The sequence below is a fragment of the Nomascus leucogenys genome, chromosome 22a (assembly GCF_006542625.1).
Source record: "Nomascus leucogenys isolate Asia chromosome 22a, Asia_NLE_v1, whole genome shotgun sequence".
NCBI lineage: Eukaryota > Metazoa > Chordata > Mammalia > Primates > Hylobatidae > Nomascus > Nomascus leucogenys.
The window spans coordinates 131396438-131415467 of NC_044402.1; the positions used below are offsets into that span (position 1 = coordinate 131396438).

Below are 19030 nucleotides of genomic sequence, written 5' to 3' on the forward strand. Positions count from 1 at the left end.
GTAGAGACAGAGATGTCCAGGGTGAGAGAAGGAATGTAGATGACAGGGCAAAAGAGAATTGAAGACCTTTATTTGGAATTTGAGATCTTAAAGAAATGGAGTGGGTCTCAGGGGTCATCTGGTCCAGTTCCCTTAATTATTGGATGGTCCAGTAAGACCCAACAGGTTTTCATGAGGCCACACAACTGGCACAATTGCACAGGGGGGTACTTGAGTCAAAGCTAACCTCCTTTTTGTTTAGGAGCCCTTTCTCCAGTGCACAGAGAGAGCCATCAGCCTTGGAACTAAGTAGGATGCCCCTTACCTGTGAAGAAAAGGCAAAAAGATTATTGATGAACTTATCAGACTTACAAAATAGTTTAGAAGAGTGCCTTTCACCCAGCCTCCCTAAATGTTAACGTCTTTTATAACCACAGGGCAATGATCAAAATCCAAAAGATAACATTGGTATAATACTATTAACTAATGCACAGGCCTTTTTCACGTTTCATCAGTTGTCCTACTAATGTCCTTTTTCTGAACCAACATCTAATTCGGGGTCACACATTACATTTAAGGAGTCGTAACGTCTCCCTAGGTCTCCTTTAATCTGAAACAGTTCCTCAGTCTTACGACTTTTATGACCTTGGTACTTCTGAGAAATACTAGTCAGCTATTTTATAGAGTGTCCCTTGATTTAGGTTTGCCTGATGTTTCTTCATGATTCAATGTCGATTATGCATTTGCAAGAATACCACAGAAGTGAAGTACCCTTTTCATTGCATCAGTTCAGGAGGCATGTCAATAGTTTCATTACTGATGATGGTCAGTAACATCATTTGGTTAAGATGGTGTCTACTGGAAAATTACTATTTTTCTTTTTGTCATTAATAAGTATCTTGGAGCCAGGCTCAGTGGCTCATGCCTGTAATCCCAACACTTTGAGAGGCTGAGGTGGGCTGATAACTCGAGCTCAGGAGTTTGAGACCAGCCTGACCAACATGATGAGACCCCATTGCTACAGAAAATTTAAAACTTGGCCAGACATGGTGGTGCGTACCTGTAGTCCCAGCTACTCGGGAGGCTGAGGTGGGAGGATCACTTGAGCCTGGGAGGTCAAGGCTGCAGTGAGACATAATTGCACCACTGCATTCTGCCTGGGCGACAGAGCTGGACCCAATCTCAAAAAAAAAAAAATTATCTCAGGGGAACTGAGCATCTCTTCTAAAAGTTTCTCAAGTGATTCTGAGTGTGTTGACAAGTTTGAGATAGGATGCAGAAATACATCAAGACGTAGTGAAGAAGTTGAGAATGTTTTAATTAGAAAGTTTTATGTTAATATAGGAGGAGTGAAGCTAGATGTTCAGATAAAGGAGTAAAGAGAGACTAATGGCTCTTGAGGAAAGTGGAGCCGTCTTGAAATATGTGCTGCTGGGAGTTACTGGTTGGGAATCAGCCCAGTTTAAAGGATTGTTTCTGAGCTGCTTTGAAGTCGGATGGCATGGTGTATTGGTGAACCGAATGTGCACAAGTTCCATCACTTTTTCTACAGTGCTTAGAAATTTGGGAGCTCAAGTAGAGAAAGATTTGAATAAAGCACATTTAAGATTGTGTAGGGGAGCCAAGAGACCTTGAGCTGCTCGCATGAGTGGCACTGAAATGTGCAGGCTTGGCAGGACCTGGAATGTGGTCATTAAGGGGTCAGTGGATTAGGTGACATGATGATTCAGCAGCTTGAAAAGGATACAGTGTTTGGAGGAGCTGTAAGTGTGAATACCTTACGCAGTAGGTGTGAGGGGACAGACGGGGAGGTGGGAGATGAGAAGGATGTGGTTAGAAGGGCAGAGAACATACTGACATAATGCCTGCAGGCCAGAGGCGGGGCCCTAGGCATAGTCCCTAATGCAAGCTGCTATGAAGGGAACCAAGTCAAAACTGAACAAGAACAACCAAGGTTTTGTGTTTTGTTTTATTTTTTCCTTCTTCAAACACAGTCTCGCTCTGTCACCCAGGCTGGAGTGCAGTGGCTCAATCTCGGCTCACTGCAACCTCTGCCTCCGAGGTTCAAGATATTCTCATGACTCAGCCTCGCAAGTAGCCAGGGCTACAGGCTCATGCCACTGCACCCAGCTAATTTTTGCATTTTTTAGTAGAGACGGGGTTTCGCCAAGTTGACCCGGTTGGTCTCGAACTCCTGACCTCAGGTGATCCGCCCGCCTCGGCCTCTCAAAGTGCTGGGATTACAGGCATGAGCCATCACTCCCGGCCACAACCAAGTTTATTTGTTTTGTGTGTGGCATCTTCAGTTAGTAAATACTTGGCTGAATTGCCTTCTCTTGTGAAACAGTTATTAAAATTTTCTGATCATCTTTTGGTAATATTTGGACATATTTTTCAAGCTTTTTGTTTAATCAGCTTATAATTGTCCATGGTTATTTGGTTATTTGTTAGAAATAAATCTTTAAAATATGGGGGGGATGTCTCTTGGGGAGGGCTGAAAAAGGAGAAATGGAAGAAATCAATGAGTACCAACATAATGATCATTTTGATCTATATAATTTACCTCATCGTTTTTTCTTTTTAAAATAAAAGTAGAATGTGAATTGTGAGAAAAAATATTCAAGCAAGTCTGAAATGGAACAAATACTCTTCTTACTCCACCCCACAGGTAGACGGCTATACTGAGTTTGATGTGTATTCTCCCAGAGTATTTTCTCTGTGAGACCATAGGGAGTTACATTGTAAATTGAGCACAAGGCGAATCACAACCAAACTTACCTTTTAAAACCCCTTAATTGTCCATACAGAGCAGTAAACAGTGTGGCCGTACTGTGACTCAAGATTTCCAACACCGCAAGTATTTCCTCCAACATTGAAACAGACTGCTGTTTCTTTTTTTTTTTTTTTTTTTTGAGACGGAAGGAGTCTCCCTCTGTCACCCAGGCTGGAGTGCAGTGGCGGCTCACTGCAAGCTCCACCTCCCGGGTTCACGCCATTCTCGTGCCTCAGCCTCCTGAGTAGCTGGGACTACAGGCGCCCGCCACCACGCCCGGCTAATTTTTTGTATTTTTTTTTTTAGTAGAGACAGGGTTTCACCGTGTTAGCCAGGATGGTCTCGATCTCCTGACCTCGTGATTCGCCCGCCTTGGCCTCCCAAAGTGTTGGGATTACAGGCGTGAGCCACTGCGCCTGGCCCAGACTACTCTTTCTTTAGTGGAGCACCAGATGCAGTAGTTGGCTTTCATTGGGCTCAGCTTGGGGACATGTCCACACTATGAGCTGTGCGTGCACACTGAGACCCAAGCTCTGGGCATATGCTCATTAAGTGAAATGGCGAGCATTGGATCACTAAGCCGGTCTCTTTCCTTGCTCACTGCTGTAACTCTTTGTTAGGAAGACATCTGCTTGTAAGTCTTTAGCTGGCTCCATTCCTTTGAACTGCAGTTATTTTTTCACATCTCAGGTGATTGATTTCTTTGCCCATTCTTAGAGGGAAGTCTGTTTTTGTCCAGTTTTTTTTTGTTTGTTTTGAGACAGGGTCTTGCTCTCGCTTTGCCATCCAGGCAGTGGATGGAGTGCAGTGGCACCATCTCGGCTCAGTTCAGCCTCTGCACTACTCCCCACCCCTAACCCCCAGGCTCAAGCAATCCTCCCACCTCAGCCTCCCAAGTAGCTGGGACCATAGGCATGCACCACCATGCCCAGCTAATTTTTTGTATTTTTAGTAGAGATAGGGTCTCTCACGATGTTTTCCAAGCTGGTCTCGAACTCCTGAGCTCAAGCTATCCATCCGCCTTGGCCTCCCAAAGTGCTGGGATTACAGGCATGAGCCACTGTGGCCTGCCTCAATTCAGCACTTTTAAGGAATCCCTTGACTTTATGGTATGATAACGTCACATTTCTCTACGTCCATTTGTAATCTGGATTTTAAACCCTGTGATCAGGAATGCTGATTTTCAGCCATTCATCAATAATGTTTGAAGCATTTTAAGCAATGGCAATGTCTTAATCATATTTATGTTATGAAAAGATAATTCTAGGTGTGATGTGAAGAATGCATCCCCATTAGGCCCCCTACAATCCAAAGAAACCAGTCAGTACACGATGTATTAATCTAGGCAAGAGTTATGGGAACTTTGATTTGGGTGGTGATGGTAGACAGGGAGATAAATGGATGGATTTGGGAGTCGGTGATGAGTTAGATATTGGGGCAAGGTGAAGAGGGGAGAGTTGAAGATGACTCCTAAGTTTCTGACATGTAATAACATCATCAGTGGTATCGTTACATGAAACGGAACAAGGAGGGGGGGATATCAGGCACTAGGGCAAGATCTTGAGTTCTATTTTAGATGTATTCGATTTGAGGTACCTTGAGACATTACGAGTGGAGACATTTTGAGAAGGCTACCCAGTGGTACTGATAAGGCCTGGGAGAAAAGAACTGGATTAGAGTTAGGAATCTGTGAGGCATCTGCATTTAACTGTTAATTAAAGCAGCGGGTGTGGATGAGATCACTGAAGAGTCTAGAGAATAAGAAGAGGAAGCCCTAGTACCCTGCCTTAGGGATTCCCTGTGTTTAAATGGCCTAGCCAAGGTGAATGAGGCAAAAAGGAGACAGAGAAGGAGGAACCAGAGAGTTAGGAGGGAAAATAAGGATGGTGGTGAGTCACAGAGGACCAGAAGAATGGTTTTCAGAGGAGGGTGTAATCGGCAATTCTGAATCCTGTGGAAAGTTCAGGTGTAATTGTTGGGAATGAAGTTTTTGGTGTTGCATAAAAAAAAGAAAAAAAGGATTAACCCGGGAACAAATGATCTCTCAGCAAAGAGAGCTTTACTTTCTGCAGAAAGGGTGCTACTCAATAGTTGTCTGGCCACGAGAGCATACCGGACAAAGGAGACAGAGTTATTTATAACCTGACGTGTTTACCCTACTGTTGTGTCCAGTTTCCATTGGCTGGGATAGGACCTCACATTTTACACTTTATCCTATTGGCTATTAGTTTAAAACTTTCTTAATTAGGTAAGGGGAACAGAACAAAGAAAAGGAAGTTGTCCAGGGCTAGTTAAGGAAGCATCTCCAAATAAGGAATGGCATGCACTGTGGGCTCCGGTGTGCCTAGTTCTGTCCAGGCATGCTGGAGCAAGCTAGGAGAGCTGATTTGGAATACATACATATACTCACTAATAGTGCATAGCAATCTTATAGTAAGAAATTGTGACTTTTCATAATCTTTGAAAAAGAACTTTCCCATTTCTCACAGTAATAAAGACACAAAATTGTATTTAATGACATGCAGGTCAGTGACTAGCCAAAGGATTGGGCTGAAGAGTGAGTGAGGAAAAAGACTTGGACTATGGTAAATACAGGCAAATGTTTTGAGAGGTTTAATTATGAGGTGTGGGTAGTAGCAGGGCAGGGGCATGGGGGCAGGGGGCGGTCGTGGAATTTAAGGAGGGCCTATTCGATTTTGTTAAGTGGAGTCTTAATCAGGTTTAAAACTGACAGGAAGAAATTAGGGGAGGGGAGATTGACTCTGTGAGGAGGAGATGAGGCAACAGGCAGAGTGAGTTCCTAAGAAGGCATGGGGTGGGGAGATCCAAAAGCAGGTGAGGATTAATGTAGGTGGCAGGTGCAGTATCAGCTGGTGAGGGAATTCCTTCTGAAAGAGAAGGGGGCTTTATACAGAGTCCACAGTGCCATTCAATTCAGAAGTACAACAAATAGCTTTCTTTCTCTCTCTCTCTCTCTCTTTTTTTTTTTTTTTTTTTTTTTTGAGACAGGGTCTCGCTCTGTCACCCAGGCTGGAGTGTAGTGGTGCGATCATAGCTCACTGCAGCCTCAGCCTCCTGAGTAGCTGAGACTATAGGTGCATGCCACCACACTCAGCTAACTAACTTTTGTTTTTTTTTTTTAAGAGATGGAGTCTCGGCCGGGCGCGGTGGCTCACACCTGTAATTCCAGCACTTTGGGAGGCCGAGGCAGGCAGATCACAAGGTCAGGAGATCGAGACCATCCTGGCTAACACGGTGAAACCCCGTCTCTACTAAAAGTACAAAAAATTAACCAGGTGTGGTGGTGGGCACCTGTAGTCCGAGCTACTCGGGAGGCTGAGGCAGGAGAATGGCGTGAACCCAGGAGGCAGAACTTGCAGTGAGCCGAGATTGCGCCACTGCACTCCAGCCTGGGTGAGACAGAGCGAGACTCTGTCTCAAAAAAAAAAAAGAGATGGAGTCTCACAGTGTTGCCCAGGCTGGTCTCAAATTCCTGGGCTCAAGTGATCCACCTGCTGCAGCCTCCCAGAGTGCTAGGATCACAGGCGTGGGCCACCGCACCCAGCCATAAATAGCTTTCTAATTATGTTCCTGCCTCTCTCTTTCCTTCCTTTTTTTTTGGGCGGGGGTGGGGATGGGGGCAACAGCTTTATTGAGATATAATTTACATGCCGTATAGTTCACCCATTTGAAGGGTACAATTCAGTGGTTTTTGGTTTATTCACAAATTTGTGTAACCATAACCACAGTCAATTTTAGGACATTTTGTCACCTCACAAACCTGTACCCTTTAGTTATTCACCTCCCTTCTTTCTTATTCATCTTTTGCTGTCAGAATAGAATATGGTCTGAATTCAAATTTAAAAATCATAAAATGATTTCAAAGAAAAGTATAAACTGAGGTACATGAAAAATTGTTAAAAGCTTTAAAACTTTGATCTAACCAGAGAAGCAAAGGAGGCTGAGGCCTCCTACTTAGGGGTCACTGGCGTAGAATCAATAGGTAATGCATTCACAAAACCTATTAGGTATCAGATTCTTCCTGTCAAAAAGAATTATCTGAAGAATAGAGATAGTAAAATGGAGTGGAAAACGCAATACATGCAGATACATTGTAAGAGAACACCTACTATTGCTAAATGATTTTCTCTTGGCCCAGAAAAATTACATTCTGGGTTACTGAATTTGCATATGGGATGATGAACTACCATCAGAGATCTCCGAGGCATTACCAATAATGAAGTAGTAACAGCAGGCTGGAAAAGGTAGACTCGGCTTAGCATTGATACTGAGTATGGTTTCATAATGGGATTATTAGGAGGATGACTTACAAGCATTTAGAAAAGAACGTCGTAGTCAGTAGATATTAGTGTAGGTATAGTAAAAAGGTCAGACCAAATAACTTCATTTTCTCATGGTCAGGAAATAGGGAAGAAATAGTATAATTTAATTTTATCAAGGTATTTGACAAAAAAAACCTTTTGAATATAACTTGGAAATTGTTGCATATGTACATGACTGAGCAGCCCTGCTCCAAGATTTGTAGTAGATCATTACTGAAAGGAGCATGATGATTCAAAGACATGATGGGCTCTATTCATGCGTCATTCCTTTCCAGCATTTTAGTCAATGATTGAGGCAGGTCATGGGAGACACACATATGAGATTTTCATATGTATGTGAGAGCATTTAGCTAATACATTGGATGTCCATCAGGATCCAGAGTTACTGCCATAATCTTGAATGATGGGCTGATGAGATTAAATTAAATAGAAAAATTAAAGTCTTCATTGCAGTGTCATTCGCCTCAGTTTAAGAATAACATTTGGAAAGACCTGTCTTTACCAAGCAGTACCTGTGAAAGCCAGAGACGTTTTGTTCACTGTAAGCTCTGTCTGAGTCAATTATGCAATATAATTGCAAAAATTCTTAGAAGGCAGCCTTGGGCTGCACTAACATTTGTAAGGGAGAAGTGATGGTCTGGTGTCTTCTGCATTGTACCATTCTGGATAGGGCTGAATGTTAGCTCTGCCTTTCTTAGGAGGTTAATCAAAGAACCTGACGGGGGGTTTTCTGGAGAAGATGACAATTTAGGGAAGATACGCAGGCTGCCCTCAAGAGATTTATGTGGAAGAGAAGTTAAAATATTGCCTGATCTGCACTACAAACCCAGGGCCAGTAGACAGTGTAATGAAGCAATGTTTGTCTCGTAAATTTGTCTAACAGCTATCTGATTCTGAATTCAGCTAATCCTGCATTACTGGACACTGGAAATATTTAAGGTAAAGTCATGTGATTGGTAGGAAGGTTAGAAGGTTACATAACTGAATACCATGAGACTATATGATCCTCTAAGTACTGCTAAATGCTGAGGTTTTGTGAATCTGTGCAAAGTAATCTCCTTGAAGTATACTTCTGATCATAAATGCTTCACTTTATGTAAGTTTTTATAGCCTTTATGTTATGTCTCTTTAATACTCTACTTGGGTCTCCTTTGTTGGTTTATTAGCTATAAATCTTTGATTTTGTTTTTGGGTTGTTCTTTTTTTTTTAAGTGGTTGCTTTAGGGCTTATAGTATACACCTTTAACTTACTATAGTCTATCTTCAGGAAATATACTACTTCAGTTATTATAAGAACCTGACAACAGTATACCTATATACCTCCATTACACCTCTTTGAGCTATTGTTGCTGTATTTTTTGTTCTACATATGTTATAACCCCAGAATACATTGTTATTTTTGCTTTAAAGAGCCAATTCTCTTTTAAATAAAAGGGAAAGTTTTGTTTAATACTATCTTCGTTGTTTTTCATTCCTTTGTGAAGAATCCTTTTTCTTCGGCTAGCAGGACTTCCTTAAATATTTCACAAAGTACAAGTCTTCTGGTGGTGAAATATTTCTACTTTTCTGTGTCTCAAAAACTATTCTGCCTTTGTTTTTGAAAGGTATTTTTGCTGTGGTATAAAATTTTAGAATGACAATTTGGTTGTGTTTCTCAGTATTTTAACAATGTTCCTCCACTATCTTTTGACTTGCATCATTCCTGTCAAGAAGTCTGTTGTCATTCTTTGATTCTTTGTCCATAATATTTTTTCCCTCTGGCTACTTTTAAGATTCTTTCTTTATCACTGAGTTTAAGCAATTTGATTACTCTATGCCTTGATATTGTCTTCTTGTTTCTCACGCTTGGGATTTTTCAACGTTTTGGCTTTATGGAATTACAGTTTTTATTAAATTTGGAAAACATTCGTCCATTATGTCTTCAAATATTTTGTCTGCCCTTCCACCTCCTTTGGGGGCTGCAGTTACACATCTGTGAGATTGCTTAAAGTTATCCCCTAGCTCACTAATGAGATGTCCCTTTTTTCCCGCTAAGTTTCATTTTAGATAGTTTTTAGGCTGTCTATGTTTACTAACCTATTCTTATCTACTGTCTAATCTGCTGTTAATCCCATCTGGTATACTTTTTATCTTAGACCTTGTAGTTTTATTTCTAAGTGTTTCATTCAGGTGTTTTTTATGCCTTTCATTCCTCTACTTAACATGGTACGTGTTAGTGATAGATAACTATTTGTAGTTGTAGTAACTATTTTAATGTCCTTATTGAGTAACTATTTTAATGTCCTTGTTAATTCTGCCATCTGTGCCATTTCCACAGCTGTTTCTGTTGATTAGTTCTTATTATTAGTCGTGTTTTCCGGTTTTGGTCCTTTCCAGGATTGCTGTTAAGCTTTGTTGGGCAGGACCAGATCAGAGTTTGGCCTAGGATTAATTTTGTATGCCTACTGAGGCAAAACCCCCTGAGTACTTTGCTTGATGACTAGTGAATATGAGGTTTTCCATTAGGCTGGTAGGAAACGGGAGCTATTTCCAGCCCCATGTGAGCTCCAAGGTTCTGGTTCCTAGCCTTGGCTACTTTCCTTACCCACGTGTGGTTATCAGTACTCAGTTGAAGACATGAGTGGGCTCTGCAGGTCTCTGCCATGCTCTTTCTGGGCAGCTCTTTCCTCTCTGCCACTCTGCCCTGTTGTAAACTCTAGTCTTCTTGGCCTCCCTGGGTTGCCAGCTCTGCCTCTTCAACTAATGGAGAACACCTCTTCTGGCTAGCTCCCCCCTCCTTGTGCTGTGGCTAGCAAGAAGGTAGGGTAATTATGAAGTTCCCCTCATTTGTTTCCTTCTCTCAGGGATCACTGTCCTGTACTACCTGAAGTCCACTGTTTAAAAGTCATTGTTTTGGCCAGGCACAGTGGCTCACACCTGTAATCCCAGCACAAGTTGGGCAGATCGCTTGAGCCCAGGAGTTTGAGACCAGCCTGAGCAAGATGGCAAAACCCCATCTCTACTAAAAATACAAAAATCGGCCTGGCATGGTGGCACACACCTGTGGGAAACCCAGCTACCCAGGAGGCTAAGACAGGAGGATCGCTTAAATCCAGGAAGTTGAGTCTGCAGTGAGCTGTGATCCCACCACTGCACTCCAGGCCTGGGTGACAGCACAAGACCCTGTCTGATAAAAAAAAAAAGTCATTTTATGTATCTTATCCTACTCATTAGTCTTTTTCATGGGGAAAGGTAAATCTGGCCCTTCTCTATCTCGAGCAGTAGAAGCTCTTTAGTGACTTTATATGTATCACTAACACCTTAGCTTTGCACTCACCCATTTTCTGCTCTCTCATTTCCTCCACACATTTTCTGTAATAGGACTTGTACTTTCCCTTCTCCCTCATCCCTAGCTCATGCCATTCCTTATCCTCCATACTTGCTTGTCAGAATCTCTTCATTCTTGGGGATCAGCCCGGTTGCCTCTTTGGTGATGTTTCCCTTCCACTTGAGGAAGTGAACCTTTCTCCCTGTTTTGTTTCTGCCATGCATAAACGTGGTTTTCAGTGTTTGGGTGTCTGTGTTGTGCACATGCTGGCCTTCCTGTGGTGTATGCATGTTGGTCCCCATGTGCACGCATACATAGCGCCCAGCTCCTGAGGGCAAGGATGGAGCTTGCCCACTTTGCTTCTTGTTCATAGGTCCAGGGGTCTGTAATATAGAGAGGTGATTTGACATATTTTGACGTGTTAGATGTTTGTTAAAATGAATTGTTTTTTCTCCTCTTCCCCAACTCCTCTCTCTAAAATTAGGCTACAGAAGAAGTTTCCAAAAATCTGGTTGCCATGAAAGAAATTCTGTATGGCACAAATGAAAAAGAGCCTCAGACAGAAGCAGTAGCTCAACTTGCTCAAGAACTCTATAATAGTGGGCTCCTTAGCACCCTGGTAGCTGATTTACAGCTCATTGACTTTGAGGTAAGAAATCAGTTTCTTATTTTTAAAGAACTGTACCCTGTGCGTAATTCTTTTCCATACATTCTCTCTTTTGGAACATCGTAAGATTCCTGTTGGGCTCTTGGCTCAGGGTTACTGACCTCTGTCAGCATGCCTGGGCTGCCTGCCTGATGAGCAGAGCAAAGGCAGGAACCCAGGAGTGTTTCAGGCTTGGGACAGGGTTCTTCCCTGTTTCATCACATTGGACATGGAGTTTCTTACATATTCATTGCCCTTTCATTTAGGTTGTTTTAAAAAACAACTGCTCATTAGAGCACTCTAGTGCTCTAATAATTCACTGGCCCTTGACTTTCAAGGAATAAACAATCTAAAGACGGCTATAGAATGTTAGAATTTCAGAGGAAGATACAGTCTTAAGAGAACATCCAGTTATGTCTTCGTTACCTGTTAATTCATTACAGTCAGAGACCATGTGTTTTGTTTGCTTAGCACTGCTTTTAAATTTTAAATTAGTATAACATTTAAGTGACAGGACATTTATACACGGTCTGAATTTCTGGCTTCTCTTGAAAAACTTGATTCTAGCAATATTGGGTATATAGTCCTACTTGGCCCTTCAGCTAGAGCAGAGTAGCATCACAGGGCATCTACACCTGGGTTTGCTGTAGATGGCACAGCTTGCTCCTCCTGTCTCAGGGCCCATTTGCATCTCCTGCCCAGCCCTGGTAGGCATTTGACATTGTTGCCCAGGTTAATACAGTTGGATCATGCTATGTTAAATATTTAGTGGATTTAACACTGAGAATAATAATCCTAGATACCATCTGAATATTTGTGATGCATATATGGTAATGAAGCTAATGAAGTGCTGTGGCGTGGCCATGCCTCTTTAACTCTTTGTCATCAGTGTGCTTTGTTTTAATCCCCAGTGTTTGTCAGCCTGAGTGAGTGGATGTCTGTACAGGTGCTTGAAAGACAGGTACATGTTCCAGAGGAGAAAATGACAGACGTGTAGCCAGATTAAATTTTGGAAAAGGATGAGAGGGTATGGTTCATAAGTTGAGTATAATACTGATAATAAAATAAAGTAAAATTTTATTTCTGCCCTACTGTAGAGCAGATAGAACTGCAATGTTTCCATTTTATAGCTGATTTCATGTATTTTTAATAATGTATCAAATTCCAACAGCAACAATTTTTATTTCCTCTGCAAAGTTGGGGATGTAGTGGAACATCTAGGTTCCTTCTCCTTTGTCTGCCTCCACCCGACCTGGACACTGAATTTAATATTTCTGTGGAACTTTGAAGACATCAACTTAAAAGAAAAGTGTGCCCTTAAGGCTGGTTCTTAGAGATTGCCATTACTGCTCCTGAGCTAGTGTGGGGCCCGGGATAATCTCTCTGTTTGCGCTTTAGGTATACCCTGGAAAGCTAGCATTTCACTCACTCTCCTATGGGCTTGTTAGCCTTGTAACAAGTGGCTGTTCAGAAATGCCACTTGGAGTCCAGTTCTCCATTTGTTGATTTCTTGTGCAGCTTTCTGATTGTAAGATTCACTGGAAAGATCTGTCTGTTTTGTACAGTAGTGTAATGAAGTTCTAATCTCTGAACTACTGTATCATGTGATACTTATTACCTTCATTATTAATCTATATAAAGTCTTCCCTAAACAGGCCTAGTTTAATTGGAAGATAGTTCTACTTTCCATTAAAGCCCAGCTTCATACAGAATTACTCCATTTTTAATATAGCGGCAGAGTATATTTTCCTCTCCTTCCATCACTGTGAAAGGAAAGCACATATAGTGTTCCCAATGTAAGCATCTTATTTGAAGCTGCTTGTTCCATTTGGGTGGAATTCAGATCCCTTAGATTGTTAACATATTGCAGGCTTTTGTTTCTCATATCAGAGTCAGCATGATCCTGAGACTTAGAAATGGTGGAAATTATATGTGGAATATAGTCAACCCATTGTTGTTTTTGTCAACACGTTGTTCATGTTAAAAATAGTACACTAGTAAACTTACAATTTGGAATTACAAATGAAGAGATAATTTAATGTCTATGAATGTGTTGAAGTCAGATATTCAGTCATAACAATAAATACAATGGCCTTATTCGAGTTCATTTGGGAGGGTGAATGGGCATTTTGATGTTTAGTCAGGAAAATATGTTAATGATTGTATTCCTAATAGGGCAAAAAAGACGTGGCTCAAATTTTCAACAATATTCTCAGAAGACAAATTGGTACGAGAACTCCTACTGTTGAATACATCTGCACCCAACAGAATATTTTGTTCATGTTATTGAAAGGGTATGTACAATGTAATAAAATTTGTATTCTCAGTTGAACATAAAGGAAAGGTTGCCTTGGGGAAAAAAACAGGATGCGGAATGTGGGAAGCATTTTCTCTGTAGTTAGATAATTTTTCCATAGATTTTGAACACATTTCCCTCCTTGAAATTCAACCTGTGAGCTAAATTGAATTTGAAAATGCCCTACAGGTGGGAATTTAAAATTAGGTGAATTCTGAGCTTTTAAATTCACAAATCCAGCATGACTGAAGGAAAAAATAATAACTCTCTGTGGTCTTATTTCTGTTCTCTAGGATTTAAAAAAGTTGAATTTCATTTAAGTATCAGTTAAGTTATATATTGAAAGACATCTCCTTTGGACATAATACGCACGCTGTAAGGCAGTAAAAGCTGCCTCTTAAATGGAGCAGGGATTCTCTACAGCTTTACTTTGTTGAGTCAGCAAAGTACATGTTTATGAAGTAGTGTCCTTTGATTTTTACCTCTCTGTGTCCACTTACTAATCCATATAATTTGGTAATTCACAGTGCATCTTCCTGAAATTACTACTGGTCTGAGCAGGCATTAATGTTTGGGTAGTCTTGTCAGTTTAAAAAAGCCTGAAAACCGAACCATAGAACCAAATGCTCTTCTCCCTCATCCCCAAGCCTCATTGACTGGCAAGGTAACCTCCTGCAGTTTCACACCAGAGTTATGTGCCAGCCCCGGGTATGGTGTGCATCTGTTTGTCCCAGCATTGGTGGTGGTCTGTTCTATTAAGTTGCTGGGCAGGCATGTTCCTGGCATGACTGTTGGTGTGAATCAGCTTGCTCTACTCCTCCTGGCTTTATAGCTTGCCTCAGTCTGATTCACGTCTCTGCGGTTTAACACTTCCCCCAAGTTCAAACTTGTTTAGACAAAGTGTGAGTCAGTGCCTGTGTTGCACGCCAGCATTCTGTTTCCCTCTTTCTATTTCTAACCATCTGTGTTACTTCTTCAGATTTGGGATACAGAACTTTTGGCATCTAATTTTTTGTTGTATCAATTCAGAGTTGTATGTATAAACATGTAGTGAGTAGTGTGAAATTTTGGTGATCTTAGAGCAGCTTTCAGGTGCCTTTGTGTGTTTTTAAAGCCCATATTTCCTTTTCCATAGAAACCAAGGATTATTAAAATCAATACATTAGTTAACTCTGCTGACATTTTTCACTTCAGAGTAATCAGAGGCATGATATGAATGTTGTTAAATGGCATGTAAAGAAAGACTTTTGAGATACAATTTACAGTTTAGAGCTCTCACCTGTGCTGGCCAGAGCAGACACTTCCAGCCAGGAAGTAGCGTGGAGAATGCAACTGGTGGATCCACCAGAACCCCCACCCACCTCCTTTGTTGTGAAAAATGTACGTACAACTAGAGGGAATATGTAACATACCGGTTCCTACCCTAAACCGAGCTTCAACAGTTATGAATGTTCTGTCATTCTTGTTCCTCTAGTCCTTGCCCCCTTTTTCCTCTGACACATGACATCACCTCAGTATGCATCCCTAGTACACAGTGCAAGACACAGTATAACACAGTTATGATACCATTTGCAAACCTAATGGCTAATGCCCAATTTGCAGTTTTCCTCAATTTTCACAAAAATGGCATTTTACAGTTAGTTTATTTAATATTACTTCCAGGCCGGACATGGTGGCTCACACCTGTAATACCAGCATTTAGGAGGCCAAGGCGGGTGGATCACTTGAGTCCAGGAGTTTGAGACCAGCCTGGGCAACATGGTGAAACCTCGCCTCTACTAAAAATAAAAAATTAGCCAGGTGTGGTGGCACACACCTGTAATCCCAGCTATTCGGGAGGCTGAGGCACAAGAATAGCTTGAACCCAGGAGGTAGAGGTTGCAGTGAGCCAAGATTACGCCACTGCACTTTAGCCTGGGTGACGGAGCAAGACTTGGTCTCCAAAAAAAAAAAAAAAAAGTTCCAAACAAGGCCCACAAACTGAATTTGGTTAATATAACTCTGAGCTCTCTTTTAATCTATAATAGTTAATATTATGCCATTTCTTTGTTGAAGCCTGGATTGTTTGTTTTGTAGAAAAATCATATATCTTAGAGTTGGCATTCCTGTTGCTTCTGTAACATGTTCCACTATCCACTAGTGATTTAAGTGGTGGATAGTTAGATCTGGCTTTTTTTATTAGATTCAGATTCACTTTGAGGGGGACAAAAGTTCATGGATGGTGCTGTGTGCTTCATACTGAGTGGCACTGGTTATCTCATTTCTGGTGATGTTCAGATTGACCGGTGGATGCAGGTGTTCTCAGTCTGTAATCTGTCCATTACAAAATTCTCATTGACCTTTCACCTCCTGGTTTTAGTTTCCATTGAGAATCATTGCCTAGATTCAGAATGGCAGTTTCCTGATTCTGTTATTTCTTCTTCATATAATTAAATTGTTTCTATAAAGAAGAACCCTTCTTCCTTGATGACTTAGTTATCCCAAAATAGTCTCATTTTTAAGTATGATCAGGTATTATTTTTTAGTATAATCAGTTGGTGACCTGACCACTTTCCTTAGTTGTTTTAAGGATCATTATAAACTCACGTTTTTGTCTTTTTAAAGATTATATTTGATATGTCTCAGTCCATTCCAGTCATTACTCTCTTGTGTCCAAATTACCCCATCTTTGGCCCTTGGGAGCTCCTTCAAGTTGCCTTCTGTGTTCTTTTGGCAAGACCCCATCAGTCTGTGATTGCTTCCTTGCTTTCTTGCGTAGGATGACCATCTTACTCATTTTGTACGAGTCCTGCCAGACCTGGAAACAGCCGTTTCTTCAAGGAGCGCTGTGAACTGCATTTTAAGATTTTTGTACTTTTGTTAATTAATTTAGACTGCTTCCATACAGTGTGATTATCTTCTTAGGCTGTAAGTACTTCTATGTTAGATATTTATTTGGGGGGCCATGCTGCTAATATTAGCATGCATTTGAAGTTGTATTGCTAGTGTTAGACTACATTTGGAGGCAATTTTTTTTACTGGCAATTTACATGTTAATATGCTGTTCACTCTAGTGCTCACAGGTTATACAGCATAACTGTTTGCCTTGTATTTACTGGTTTATGGTTTAATCATTTAGACAAGCTTGACAAGCCTCCATCAAAACCTGTTCAACTTGTACCAAACTGTCTTACCCTTGTCTTTCCTGCCTACTAAAGCTCAGCAAAGATGAATTGTATGATGAGCCATTTTGTGAGCAGATATTTCCATCAAGTAAGAGCCAGTCAACACTCTAGCTGCATGTCTCCACTGATGCCAAGGAGTGTGGTTTTATCTTGTTGAGGATCTATGATGTGTAAGAGGACACCACTACTAGATAACAAATGAGTACTACAGGATTTCAGAGGATAAAATGTGGTTTGGGTTAATAAGGCAAGGGTTGATAAAAGGAATAGGACTTAAGATGGGAGTTCCTAGTAGTTTAGAATTTACATAGACAGAAAAGAGAGAGAAGGCATCCTAATGGCATATGACTGGGAACAAAGGTATAGGGGCAGGAATGAACATAACATGATTGGCAGCAATAAGGAGAGAATTTGAAAGTTGTATGGCCGGGTGGGAGGTGACATTGTGCTAGAACAGATCTAATGAGGGGAAGACTGGACAGTTAAGTCCCGAAGTTTGTCTTTATTTGATTAGCTAGAAGAAATCATTTTAAGCTCCCAAGCTGGAAATGCTGTTGATACACTTGTGTGTTGGGTAGATTTATTATGACAGAGCTTGAACAAAGGTGCTGGCTAGGAATCATTTCCAATTGTCCAGGTATGAATTAATGTAGCAGTGGGAATGGATAAAAGGAAATGAAACTAAGATAATCAGAGAAATATTTTTAAAAGCCTTTGAAGGCTTTTAAAGCCTGACATTGAAGGTGGGAAGATTTGGAGTAAAGAAGGAAAGGTTCAGAACTGGGCTGTCCAATATAGTAGCTGCTAACCACATGTAATTAATTGAAATTAAGTAATATTTACGATTGAACCCCACAGTCACACTAGACAAATTTCAGGTGCTCAGTAGCTATATCTGGCCAATCTCACCATAATGAACAGCACAGATACAGAACATGGAAATTTCTGTTAGACCTGGTTTAGAACTGGGTAACTGAAAATAATGATGCCAAATTATAGAAATGAGGAAGCAGGGGGTGGGGGTGATTTTATGGAGGGGGATGAGATTTGATTTGAGACACATTGAGTTTATGGTAGCCCTTTAACGGAACTTGTCCAGAGGCAACAGAAAATGCCTAACTAATTCAGGAGTAGACGTGGAGGTGGGGTTAGTAGTCATGGTGGGAGCCATGAGATTGTATGGGCTTTCATTAGCAGGTTGTAGGCAACAGGTAAAGACCTCAGCCAGGCAAGAAATAGGAACAGTCAGAGAGATAGAAAGGAGAACGTGAAAGGTTTTATTTTGGTTTGGTTTTTTATAGCACTGTCAGGACACTTGAGTAGAAGACTATTTAGCCAAGAGGGAATCTTTGCTGGCCCGTTATTTCACTAGTGTGTTGGGAAATGGAATATGACTAGAGGAGAATGTGAAGTGGAAAGAAAGCCAGTGCATGCAGCTTGAGAGGAAATAGAAGAGAGCGATGTGTTTGAGGGGGCAGAAGAGTCCAGTCAGAGGGCTTGTGCACATCTGAAGGGGAAATGCCTCTTGCTTGGCTGAGAGGTGTCTCTGTAATGGCGGGGAAGGAAGAAGCCAGAGACATGGAGATGAACATAGGGAAGGCTTTGTGCGGAGAGCTGATGGGCGGGGCTGCCTGCTCTGTGGCCTCTGGGCTCTCTGATGGGGACACTTTGTGAAGTCCTCAGGAGGAGGCTTATCAGCTTGGTAGTGTTTACATGTGGCTGAGAGTCTCCAAGTACTATCTTGAGTATTGAATTGAAACAACAAGGTATAAATTCTATATATTTATAGACCTATTTAGATATTCTGAATTTGAGGAAATATTTTGTTTTCTGTTTTTTGATTTATCTTTTGGTTTTTCTGAGTGTCAAGAGCACCATCTGTAAAAGCTAACCCCTGTATGGAGTGGTATGACCCAAAATACTTCTCTTGAAATCTTTCAGCTTAAATAATGAACCTTTAGTCACACAGTCACTCATATGGCTATTTTTCTTTGGTTTAAGGCGGTCATCACCAACTAGTGCGTGTTTGCACTCTGGAGTCAGTTTACCTGAGCACATGCTCTGCTCCGACAGAAATACCTTCTGTAATCTGCGATGGTCATTTAGTTAGGATACATGTCTGAAAACTTTCTCTGCCCTGAAAGTTTGAACTGTTCAGTGTTAGAGTTTTGAAAGAACAATCATGTTTGGTTTTTTGTTTTTGCAGGTATGAATCTCCAGAAATAGCTCTAAATTGTGGAATAATGTTAAGAGAATGCATCAGACATGAACCACTTGCAAAAATCATTTTGTGGTCGGAACAGTTTTATGATTTCTTCAGATATGTCGAAATGTCAACATTTGACATAGCTTCAGATGCATTTGCCACATTCAAGGTAACAAAAACTGGAATTCTAAATATCCTTGAAAGTCAGAGGTGTGCTGCTTTTCTAAACCTTCATTGCCCTCCTAAATCTACACGTGGCTGCCCTCTAGTGGGAAGAGAAAGATATATTTTATATGTGTGTGATAGAGGTATATGC

The 19030-nt window shown here is 41.1% G+C and overlaps 1 protein-coding gene across 1 annotated transcript in view; it reads left to right on the forward strand.

Annotated features, from left to right (window-relative positions):
- Positions 1–19030, forward strand: part of CAB39 (calcium binding protein 39) — a 107539-nt gene that overhangs the window by 66515 nt on the left and 21994 nt on the right. The window contains exons 3-5 of the mRNA XM_030802801.1: positions 10887–11051; positions 13224–13342; positions 18715–18883. Coding sequence (XP_030658661.1) covers positions 10887–11051; positions 13224–13342; positions 18715–18883 — 453 coding nt within the window. The remainder of the gene's footprint in view (positions 1–10886; positions 11052–13223; positions 13343–18714; positions 18884–19030) is intronic.